This window comes from Zootermopsis nevadensis, unplaced genomic scaffold, assembly GCF_977971745.1.
Source record: "Zootermopsis nevadensis isolate Lab colony 2312 unplaced genomic scaffold, Znev_1.0 Znev_ptg000016l, whole genome shotgun sequence".
Classification (NCBI taxonomy): Eukaryota; Metazoa; Arthropoda; class Insecta; order Blattodea; family Termopsidae; genus Zootermopsis; species Zootermopsis nevadensis.
In genome coordinates this window covers 4632268-4645223 of record NW_028259148.1, presented here as the reverse complement: position 1 = coordinate 4645223, position 12956 = coordinate 4632268, and the positions used below count along the sequence as shown (strand labels likewise).

At 39.0% G+C, this 12956-nt stretch overlaps 1 protein-coding gene across 14 annotated transcripts in view; it reads right to left on the bottom strand.

The window, feature by feature from the left end:
* LOC110840107 (rhomboid-5) overlaps positions 1-12956 on the bottom strand; it is a 262804-nt gene that overhangs the window by 34549 nt on the left and 215299 nt on the right. For 13 of the 14 annotated variants that reach the window (XR_015535359.1, XR_015535360.1, XR_015535362.1 and 10 more), the window contains 3 exons: positions 6249-6388; positions 4481-4619; positions 4082-4289 (listed from right to left, as the gene is read on the bottom strand). Coding sequence is in view for 8 of the 14 variants with exons in the window: in XM_087349830.1 (XP_087205956.1) it covers positions 4082-4289; positions 4481-4619; positions 6249-6388 (487 nt within the window). In the remaining 6 variants the exon portion in view is untranslated. The remainder of the gene's footprint in view (positions 1-4081; positions 4290-4480; positions 4620-6248; positions 6389-12956) is intronic. The other variant, XM_087349824.1, reaches the window with a different exon arrangement.

Genomic DNA, 12956 nt, shown 5'->3' with positions numbered 1-12956 from the left:
CAATTGCTGGAAGGCGTTTCCCAGGACACGGCTGAGTCAGAGAACAGCGTGTTAATCCACTTTAAAATCCCCTACAAATTACACGCGAATGCACGCATTCTTTGGCAGGTATTTTAATAAACAGAAACAATAACGTATATATTTATTTATTATTTCAGTCTATACACAAACTTAATTTTTAGAATGTTGTTGTTAAAATTAAAATTAAAATTTAGCGCTTTTCATCGTTATTACGATGTTTTAAAGATGAAAATAACAATAAAAACCTGAGGATGATGCAATAGCATCGAAACATGTCGTAAAATAATAAGCGCTGAAATGTAACATCGTAATAACGACGAAAAGCGCTAAATTTTAATTTTAATTTTAACAACAACATTCTAAAAATTAAGTTTGTATATAGATTGAAATAATAAATAAATATATACTGAATTTCAACACAAACATGACGCACCTAAACAACAAAAACAGAAATAATAAAATTGCTTATTTATTATTACAATGTTACAAATATACGTTCCTGATGACTAATTTTCTAGTATCGTCCGGTAAAAACTAATCGTTTTATGCATTAAACTGTTACGAAGCAATGAAACAGTTTTGGACAAATTTTCGCGCTACAGAAATCGACAAAGAAACAAAGAGACACTGTACAAAATGTTGTCATGTATCCCCGTGATATTAACTGTTAACCGTAAGTCCATGTTCAAGCTTTCGACCGAGTTAATAACTTCCATAGGATGTGCGTGGTTTTCGTTTCCTTCTACAAGGGAAAGGCCGATCGGTGGTTTCAGGAACGCAATGTTAAACGATCGGAAACTTTTCAAATATCACGCGACGTCACATGACAGCTATATTTACATTATAAGTCGCATGCATGTGTTACTAAATCAATTTCACTTGAAGTACTGCAAATCCGTTGACACAGATTATTTTAAGTTCTGTACGATATCAATGTTCGGGTTCCTATTTCTTATTTTTGTAATCCCTTCGTTTGATAAAAGATTTCAGTTGGCTCAATCTCTTATGATCAGGTTCTCGTGGCCGTGAGTCTGTAAATGGCAATCTTCTGGAATACAGCGCCGTGCAGTCTGGTTGAAGTTTACTGACGTCTCAGAGGAGCTTGCTGCCTCCATCATCGGGGTAATCATCGCACAACAACCCGGAAAAAAAAACATCTTATATTGTTCTTAATTTCTTTAATTTATTTCTTCATTTATTTGTAATAGTGTGAGGGAAATTTCTCATTCAGAAGTTCATATCTGCGCAGGAAGTTTAGAAATTTCTCGAACGTTCTTAACTGTGTTCACTAGAGTCCCATATGGGCCATATCTGGACCAATTAAATCCAGCACACATTCTCACACCTTATTTATTTAAGATCAAGATCTACCTAGCCCCCCTCCCCGGCCCCAATTTCTCGTGCTGCATCAAGTGGATACAATCATCGCAGAATTTAGCCTTCGAACAACGAACGACACATCAACATGAAATATTACAACAACAAAAAATCTTCACGAAAACGCACAACAAAACCGAAGAGATCCAGGCAATAAATTAAAAAAAGGAGAAGCAGAAGAAGATGAAAGCTAAGAATGATGTCATGGCGGTTGAACATAAGCCGGACGACGTGGGGTCCGCGTGTTTGTGTAGAGAAGCGAGCTCTGGGCCCTGCGATGCACTTGGTCGGTGGTCAACCAAGGAGAAAACAAATAAAGGACACCGGGGCTCGGAACACAATAACACGGATAAAAGAAGGAGAAAATAAGAAAAAAAACTGTGGAAATAATAGCTTTGGCCACTAAGGTCCTTGGAAAAGATGTTATGGTGCAGAATTGGGTAGAAAAAGACTGATCTCGTCGCTGACAGTAAAAAAATAATCAGACTACATGACAATGGCAGAATCAGTTCATATTTTAATGTTTTCCGTCAAATCACAATTTTAATAAGATAATAGAATATATAAAATATTTAAAATATCATTTCACGTTCCGCATCGAATGATCGATTTACAAATTGGAACGTTCTCTTACGACATGTTTCAGTTATATTTAACCGTCCTCAGGTATAAATTAGATTGGTAAAATTTAAAACTCGAATTACAATCATTTACAATGTTATGAAGTTTATTGAAAATGTTCTTATCAGATTACTCTTATATATTAGAACGAAGGTATTGTTTTTATATGGCGTGGTTCATCTGATGTTCAATATTAGTCGGTGATGAGTTGATAGAGACATGATGTGTCTAGCGGAAGACATCTAGAAGTATTACTGTGTCGGGTCGAGGTTTAATCTAATTTATACCTGAGGACGGTTAAATATAACCGAAACATGTCGTAAGAGAACGTTCCAATTTGTAAATCGATCATTCGATGCGGAACGTGATATGATATTTTAAATATTTTATATATTTTATTATCTTATTAAAATTGTGATTTGACGGAAAATATTAAAATATTAACCTAATTCACAATATGACGCAAATATACTACCTTATAGAATCAGTTCAGTACGAAACGCATGAGACTTCTTGGAATATAGAAAAGTTATGGCAGGTTTCTAATTGCCTTTTGCAACATATTTTTACTGGGTTATTTTTTACGACTCTGTACCAGCAACTAGAGTCATATACCAGAGATAAAAATACACTGACAAACAGAGCGCCTAGACGTTCACGTTTGTAAAAAAAAATAGTAACGATATTTTCAGAAAATTTATTTAGGTGTGGCCGAGGATTGACGCTGTTGGAAACATATATTTCTGTGTCTGTTTAAGTCTTACTACATCGGCTGAGGTCGGATACGGACTCGGGACTTTGGTGTGTGCATCACCAAGTACTTTGTACGCCGTGGAATTATCGACGCGCCGAGACGGGCGTCTTACATGTCACAGCTGGGTCAGGGCTATCAAAACTTCGAATGTCGTGCTGGATAACAGGACAGCTGTCAGTTTAAAGTGGACAGCCCGTCCTTAATTGCGACTCTCAACTTTCAAAAACCATGAACCACGATAAGGAAAGATAGGAAACGGTTTCAAACAGCCACCTCCCTACAAGACATGACAGTGAATAAGAGTACTTGGGAGGTTGAAGAAAAATGAGGAAAAAAACAAAAACAAGAAAGAAACATGAAGCTAATGCAAATGAGTTATTTCCAAGCAAAGAAGTAGAGAATAATCTCAACATGAACTATGAAAAACAAACTGGCTTCATCATCTTCCTTCGATCACCTTGATAATATATGGTGCAGAGTACGTAATTAATATTGCAGGGTTTCTGGATTTTTCCATCGTCCATTATTCCAAACAAAACACAACGTTACGGAAAATAAATCCTCGAGTTAAAAAAGTGAGGAGTTCTTACACATTTGCGTCTGTTAGAAAAGAACCAAGTAGCTTCAATCACTCCATAGTTTTATTTATTTTTATTTATTAAGTATACTTATTTATACCGCACGGTGGTCTAGCGGTTAGAATGCTGGCCTTGTAATCCTGGGGTCTCGGGTTCGATTCCCGGTGGTGCCCGAATTTATAACTTGTGTTGGGCAAGGCCGTGGTCTAGGCAACACGGAGTTTTCCTCCGGGGGCTTCCCCGGTTTCTCCGTGGCATTCACACACAGAAGAAGGCAATGGCAAACCACTTCTGGATCATCTGCCAAGAACGTATATGAACAGGCCCCAGTCCGAGAAAAGGATGGAAGGATCCTGTTCATATGGACCTGTCGTCAGACAGAACACTAAATAAAATAAAAATAATAAAGTACTTATTTATGGTTTATTCAGCTATTCAGAGTATACATCATCGAATAAAAGGATTAATAATGAATTGGAAAGTATATGGAAAAAACGGCCGAAGCCTACTTTAATTTGCTTGAAGGGACTGAACCAAATAAAAAAAATTAAATACCTCCGTCATGATAGCCGGTCCCCGCCTAGAGATTTGAATCCGGGTCTCCCGAATACGAATCACGAAGAAATCAACTAGCCTTCGCGGTCACGAAGCGGGGAGCGTGGTTTCTGTTCGCGAGGGGCAAATAACAACGAAGCAGCACGCAAAGACAAGCTGACGCCGAAACACTCACCTGAGATGCATAGGCACTTGTAAGTTGCAACTGTCGGGCAGCGGTTCTGGGCGACCTTAATGTTGTCGCGGGCGTCAGACACTCTTCCTTCAGGGAACCGTACTTTCTGACAGCGAGCCTCTTCCGGCGATCCAACCACCTGGCTTGCTGTTCATCTTCGTTCGACTCCTCAACGCCGAAGAACACCGCTGTCTCCCGTTTGATGTAGCTGCAAATACCAGAACAGTTTACCCCTTTTCATCCGATAAGGCGACACGCAAGGAGTTACTGAAGCGAATTTGAGATTCTTTCGGCCTGAAACACTGACTGTTTATAGTGAGAATCATACAAAGCGAAGCGTTACTTCAGTCTCAAAGCACATTGAACAGAGGGCTGACGACGTAGCATAGAAGTACTCACTTCTTGACGACCTCCGTTCTGGACAGCGACCTGCCAAACGGGGGATGTCCCTCCTGCTGCTGCTGTTGTATAGCTCCCACATTATGCGAGGACGACGCAGGTGCTGATAAGGACCGCTCCAAAGACACGCCAGAACCTGCTAAACAAAACAGAATTTCCAGTTTCAGCTGGAAGTCACAAGCGAATATTTTACTAAACATAAATTAAATATTCCAATAAGGCATAGGTTTAACAACATATTTATAATCTCAGACTAATAATTCCAAGGAGTAGAGTCTTGTTTTAGTTCCAGATCGCTCAACTAATGAAGAGCTGTCTCACATTTTACGTATTAAATTCATAAGTTTATTACATTTGATTAAAATATATGTCTGATAAGCCAGTTATACATTTATCGCTAACACACGACGAGAAGTGCCTCACCAGAAATAATCCCACTGTATACAGGACGTGGGCGAATGCTCAATTAAAAAACACATTTCAATAAATATCGTTCGGTAAAGTCGTATCGCTCCCTGTGGACAAAGAAGGGATTCAAAGATCTGAATGTGATCTGGTAATTCAATTTAATGCGGAGATATTATGGCGATAAAGAGAATAATAAATTAGGTAATGCACAACGTTACACAGATATAAACTAACAATAGTATGAGGTTCAATAAATACGAAATAGTGAGAGCATTCACGAGCATGCTTAACTTTCAAGCACTAATAAATCATTCAATATTCCCTTCAGAATTACCACATTAAAATGAAGGAACTGTAACTTCAGAGCAGACCGTGTTTCATGTCTCCATTTATACGATTAAATATAATCCTGTTTTGTGGGTAGACGGTCAGTCAATTGCCGACATAAAAGAATTATAATACACCGAAGACTGAAGTTCTGCTCCGTTTATACGGCGAAATACTAGCCTTATCTAAAACACTGCGCGTTGCAGCCGTACAGGAGCCATGATCGGCTGAGTACGTACTAACGCGTAACTTACTGCTTTTTAAATAACGTTAACAGATTCTAATGTTTATGCAGCTCATCAAACAGACTATGACGTATTAACGTGGCTTAAAACACTCATAATCGCACAATACAGTGCCGAAAGAGAACATTTCACATGCGGGATACGTTGTTAAATGACTCAAGATGTGAATTTACGAGATTTTAGGTTATCATGTGTGTGAAAATATAGATCATGGTATTCTGTAGTTGTGTGGACTTGTAGGTGGTTATTAACGTTTAGAAGGTGCCACAACCCGTAGGCCACCATCTGGAAGATGTGACCAGATGATCCCCAGTGAATCTGAGGGATCCATGAATGGACTAGAGTTGTGGTGTGTCCTGATTAAGAAAATTTATTGGTCGAAAAAGTAAATACGTACAAAAAGGGTGTTTTATTAAATGCCAATAAGAAGGCTTATCTGGAAGTAAATTCATAGTCCTGCATGTTCAAATCAGAACGTACAAAAATATCGTATCAATCCTTCGAAAGTAAAGTCCAAATGTTCTAAAACTACAGCGGCAAAACACAATTATATTAAAGAATAAAATAACTACATAATAAATTCGGAAAATGCTTGTTACCAACAGGCTTTGGGGAACTGCTTAACATACAAAATTTCAAAGGCATTTAACATTGACTCCGTAAAACCTACACAGTTGAAACAGCACTGTTAAACTAGCTGAGAATCATCTCCTTGCTTCAGGCCATACAAAGTCCGCGTCCAGAGCAACTTCAACCCCGCATGCACCAACGAGCAACACGTCAAGTACCTTGATGGCTGGTGTAGGAGTCAGGCGTCGGGCAGGCCTGAGGAGCGCTGGAAGGAGGTGAGGGCTCGTGTTGTGAGCCGGTGACGCCCGATGTCCCAGTACCTGCCGCTGCTGGGGTCGAGCCCTGACCCACCGCGCGCCTGAAATCAAGCAGAACATTCTTTACAGTCGGCTCTGTTCTGCACCACCAGGCTGCTACAGAATTCATAGTCGATATAAGCACGGGCCCTTCTTGACAAGCTGATAGTCGCTTGAATAATCAAGAAATATGTTCATTACTATGTATGATTTGAGGTTTTCACAGCGGTGAGTATGAAGATTTCTGTCTTCTGGGTTGTTGCGATGAATCGCCCTGATGACGGAGGCAGTATGACCTCTGAAACGTTGGTAAACATCGACCAGACTACACAGCGCAACAACCCAGAAGACAGAAATCTTAATCGCCCTCATGACGGAGGCAGTATGACCTCTGAAACGTTGGTTAACATCGACCAGACTACACAGCGCAACAACCCAGAAGACAGAAATCTTCATACTCATCGCCCTGATGATGGAGGCAGTATGACCTCTGAAACGTTGGTTAACATCGACCAGACTACACAGCGCAACAACCCAGAAGACAGAAATCTTCATACTCATCGCCCTGATGACGGAGGCAGTACGACCTCCGAAACGTTGGTAAACATCTACCAGACTACATCGCACAACATCCTAGAAGACTCCTGTTTGCTTACACCGTATGTCCAGTTCCTTAAACTTAATACTGCGTTGAGGTTTTTAATAAAAGCCAGAGGTGTAATATAATATACAGCGGTAAATTTGCTACAGATTCTCATAAACCCTTAATAACCGACCAATTTCCGTACAGGACACCAAAAGTGCCATGAGTAATGGTACAAAAAGAGAAAAGAAAAAACTAATTCCAGCCACGAATCACTGTCGAATAACTCTGCTCAGTGGTTGCAAATCGCCGATATTACAGTCCAATGTAACAACGCCTACACACAATGTATCTGCACTTTGCTACGAAGTGACACTGCAATGCACTCTGCTGGCAGTTCGTCAATTAGTTCCCACTGCCGAGTGCGTTCAGTCACAGCTAAAAGGGACGAAAACGACAGGAACCCCAAGTGAATGTTCAACGCCTTAGATTTTTTATGCAGTCCCACACAACTGTTATACACTCTCGACCGAAAACATCAGTCTTCATCTCGTCATAGCCTGGGTTCAAACTGGCGACCTTCTTGGCTTTTACCCAGAAAATACCGTGGCCATCGCTGTCTCTGTTTCATTCATCCTGTGCCTTATCACATACCACCATTTATAAAAGTGACTGTACTTCATTACAATGTTTTTACAAAGGCTGTACACAACTGGCTCTTAGTCGATTAATACACGCCACAAATTGTAGTTGCGCTGTATTTTCATACCAAGCGTTTGAAGGAACACCAGCATAAAAGACTTTAACGGGTTGTGCGAAACTGCATGATATGAAATTCGAAGGCATTCAACATTCAGCCTCATTACGCAATACGACATTTATAGCCTCGATATTGGGGCGATGGAGGTTCAGTACCAGGATACAAAGGGACTTGCCCTTTCAAATGAGAGTGAAATCACTCACAGCCCAAATAAATTAGATTACAGCAAACAATACCGCCACGGTGGTCTAGTGGTCAGAACACTAGCCTTGTAATCCTGGGGTCCCGGGTTCAATTCCCGGTGGTGCTCAGATTTATAACTTGTGTTGGGCAAGGCCGTGGTCTAGGAAACACGGAGTTTTCCTCCGTGGCATCCCAACAATTACTCCATTCACACACAGAAGAAGGCAATGGCAAACCACTTCTGGATCATCTGCCAAGAACGTATATGAACAGGTCCCAGTCCGAGAAAAGGATGGAAGGATCCCGTTCATATGGACCTGTCGTCAGACAGAACACTAATAATAAAAAAACAGCAAACAAATGTATGAAAAAAGTCTTACTTTCACCCTCTCCCCTTCCATACAATTCTGTGATGAAAAACAGACTAGCATCAGGTCTCGGGCTTCAACGAGATTCACTGTCACCGCTAAATTAGCAGCCAATTATTTATGAACTGTAACCAGCGAACAAATTAGTGTGAGGATGACGTCACAATTCTCGAGAACCACTAACCGAACTTCGACATAAACTGCTATCCAGAATTGAAACATGAGACAAATGTTCTCAGCAAGGCGTTAACAAGGGTGTACCGCGACCATAATAAGCCACCCCTGACAGTCGCTCACGCGCCAAGGAGTTTACTCACGAGAAGGTTGAGAGTACGCAAACTGGGCTAAACTCATCGAAGGACGCCACTACATGCTATGATCTCAATGAAACCTCAGAGGTCAGGGAATTAACACGTGCTTAATACAAATGTTCATAGCTGGATCACTACACAGAATCCTTGGAGTACCACGAAAAAGAAGGCGAACACTTAGTCAAAGGCCAAACTGTCTTCGCTGAAAATTAGAATTTCGTTACTTTAAGAAAGAAATTAAATAAATTTCAACATTTAACAATCAATTAAGCAGAGCAGCCCAACGAAGGCTATCGATTTCGACTTGTTTAAAAGTCCTAAGTCGACACTGCAGTTAGTGACTTAGAAAGTGAAGACAGACAAAAAGCAATAAGAAACAACAAACAATGAAGGCAATAGAAGTAAGAAAGTTATTTCTCAAGTTTCCTGTCACTCGCTGCTGATTCAGACCAATAAACACTGTGCTAACTAACGTCATTTAGAAAACATCTCGAGCGGTAAAGATGTTGGCTTACATCCGGCCCATTTCACGACAGGAAACTAGGTACTGAAATAGATCCAAATCCTTCCTTCTTCATCGTCTATATCTTACTCACCAACAGTTATCATTCATTCCAACTAAAACAACTACAGTTAATATCAATTACGCAGTTTAAACAAAGAAACAAAGAAACAAACCTCAAGGCAAAATTATGAAACATGCAAGCAGGTATCTAGAAATATGTAGATGACAATTCTAAACTAACGAAGTCTGCGTTGTGTGCATGCCCCGAATAATGACTGAATAATCCGATGAAATCTTTCATCTGTACCTGACAAGTCTTCTTAATTAATCGGCCCACATCCACTCTCTCCCACAACAGAGTTCCGATAATTACAATCGACCGGTTCGAATCCCACGAGCAGCACAAACGTGCGCGTTCCAGATTTATTCCGCTTTCCTGTGTTAGTGTGAAAGTAGAAAAGGTTTATCGTTCTAAATCGCGTGTTAGGAACGGCCTTTCACCGATCCCTATGCTCAGACAAATGAATCAAATCCACCTCCACCAAACCCAGATCTAATATCCGTTTTAATATTATCATCCCATAGACGCCTGTATTCCCAGCTCTCTCTTCTTTTCGAGCTTTGAAACGAAAAAAAAAAGGTTTGATCGTCCCAATAATATTCGGCGAAGATTACAAATTACTGACTCCCCAATTACAGTCGTCTCCAGCTTAGGTCCAAATATTCTCCCAAACACCTTGTTCTTAAACACACTCTTACACACAAAGCTGATGTACTTGAACAATTACGACAGCAAATCAATCAATACAGCAGTAAAAAGGATATTACGCCAGTTTCATTTAACGCGTACGGAACCAGCATTTCACGGGGCTCAAAATATAAAAGTTTTGTACACACAAGCGAGGACATTTAATTCTAGGTAATTATACACAAGCGTATTTCTCGTTGTGTAATGCAACCAATCCCTCTACCCCCCCCCCCCCAAATTGTAACCCGTTGCCCTCCATCCTTTGGGGGGGGGGCCCACACACACACAAATTATATAAATAAAAGACCCAACACAATTGGACAATACAGCGACTAATTATACCAAGCAAACAACGTTGTATTTTTATAATATTTCTCTCTTTGCCTCTGCACATTCATGGAAAATTTGTGTCGAGATTAACTCTTTGTTCGTGCGCATGTTGAAGTGACTGCTTACGGGGAAAATCAAGGAAACTGCATCATAGAATCCCCCCTCCCCCTCGTCTGAACACTGTGTTGTTATTGTTTATACCGTGACGTCACTTACAAGAATGAAAATTAAAATAATATAACTCTACACCACAAACTTTTTTACATATATTCACCCACCGCGAAAAGCATAGAATGTGATTATATTTTGACCATCTTGAAAACGCGGTTACTGATGTCGAAAAGAGCGCTTCTCTTCTCAGTTAGTTCCATCTATTTGAATAAAACAAAAATTATTCCACGCACCAGCTAACGAGCCCCCGTTTTCCATGTCTCTGTGTATACAATATATTCAGTTTCCGCAATACTAACGTTTTCTGTTTTCTGAACGTAAAATGAGCTTTTACGTACTTCCGTGTCTGTCGCTCTCTTTATTTCACGTTTAACGTTCCTGAACACCTGAACCACTGTAACTAACATTATAAAACTCGGTATGAAGGTGACGCCACTGTAGGTCTAGCAATTCCCATCTGTCACTTGAATACGATTTTAAAGAAATTCACATACATTGACGTTCCACGTGCATTAATGAAAAATTTGTAACAAACAGCTTTTATTAACGAAATTTTTCCAACAAACTAAACTTAAATAAAGGTTTATATCTTAATTGCGTCATATTTGTGTTTTATTGATACAATATTTTTATTTTCCGTCTATACACAAACTTAAAATAATGTTGTTTAAAATTATCTAAAATTATAACATTCTCAGTAGACACTGCATCTTGTTACATTTTTTGTATCGACGACATGTTTCAATGTGTATCACATCATCATCAGGTCTATCAATTTTAATATATTTTAAAAACTGTAGTACATTTTGCGTTGCGTTTATTGATTATTTTAATTTATTTAATTTTAAGTTTTTTTGTCTCTTCCTTTTGGTTTGGAGGTTGTACTTGGATGTTTATATCGGGTTGTAATTGATGTGTTGTGTGTCCGATATTAAGAGAGTTGCAGTTTACCGTCTCTTAATATCGGACACACAACACATCAATTACAACCCGGTATAAACATCCAAGTACAACCTCCAAACCAAAAGGAAGAGACAAAAAAACTTAAAATTAAATAAATTAAAATAATCAATAAACGCAACGCAAAATGTACTACAGTTTTTAAAATATATTAAAATTGATAGACCTGATGATGATGTGATACACATTGAAACATGTCGTCGATACAAAAAATGTAACAAGATGCAGTGTCTACTGAGAATGTTATAATTTTAGATAATTTTAAACAACATTATTTTAAGTTTGTGTATAGACGGAAAATAAAAATATTGTATCATTAAATAAAGGTAGTTAGCATGAAACGTTATCGTATTTTTAGACACGACATTATAAAATGTTGCATGTTAAAAGATACTGGAGCCTATTTGCAATTACCCAGAAGAAAAAACCGAATGCAGACTCCAGAAAGGCTGATCTATATGTTAAGACTTCCTTTCCCCATCCCGAGAGAAAATTATCGCTGGAATTATATGCAGTTCTTCTTAATTACTAATTAAAATGGGGACGGGATAGTAACAAGAGGGTGCTGACAGAAGGGAGAACCAGTCCAACAATTTTATTCTACACTCTACTATGTCAAGATTATATCCATTGGTTACTTAAGTATTAAGAAATTAGTGTGAATTAAAGAGTCCATAGGATTCCATTACAGTATTTTACCTGTCAGTACAGAAATTTAAATATCCCAGTATACGTCTTTCTAGATGAACATACGCTAACTGGGTAGACTTTTTCGTTGCTAAAAGGTGCATTTAAATATCACGGCCGAATACGGACCGATTTAAAATTAATGCAAGGCAAAATAAATACACGACTGAAAAAATATCAGTGTTATTTATATTTGTTCGTGTTATCAGGGAATCTCATCAAATAACCGGATTTTAAAATTAAATACACTGAACGCGTATTAATCTGCCACTCCAACAGACGTGCTTCGGGAAAGAACGCCGGTCTAACCAAAATACAACAACCATCAGCTCTGTTTAAAGTTATATTATTTTAAACCTTACATTTAGTTTCATTATTGTCTGAACTGTCCTTTTATCAAGTCTAAAAGGAATAGAAAAATTATTACGTAAAAACAGAAATTAAAGTGACAACGTTATACCATATTTCAAAATAATTTCTATTAATTTCTTATTCAAGACCGGTTCTGGAAAAGACCAGCCTCCTTTCCAATGGGCGTCAGGGGTAATTTCCGTGGGCATAAAGCCCCTACATCTAGCGCCTAGGTCAAGAAAGACCTTCACCACAAAATACGTCTTTCAGTACCACGAACAACCTGAGTTTGGCGAAAATTACGAACTATGGAGACCCCCATAACGCGTTTTTCTCCGTCCTCCTGTCACTCCATCGAACTCCTAAACTAAAACGTAATACGTGAACTATAAAAATTCACTCTGGAAGGCGGCGTACAATTACAATTCAAGAAGAATTTATGTGTGTGTAATATCGCACAGAACTCTAAAGTCTGCAAATGTCTGTAGCTGGCAAATTCTTGACATAAATATTAATTTGTATCTGTTGGTTTCGTTGGGCTAGTAACAGCATCTCGCAACTCAAAACACGAAAATTTATAGTCGGGCATCTCTGAACTTTCTCCATACAATTCCCTCCTGTCTCACTCTGACTCCGGACGTGTCAGACGGTGCTCAGTGAAACAAGACTCTTG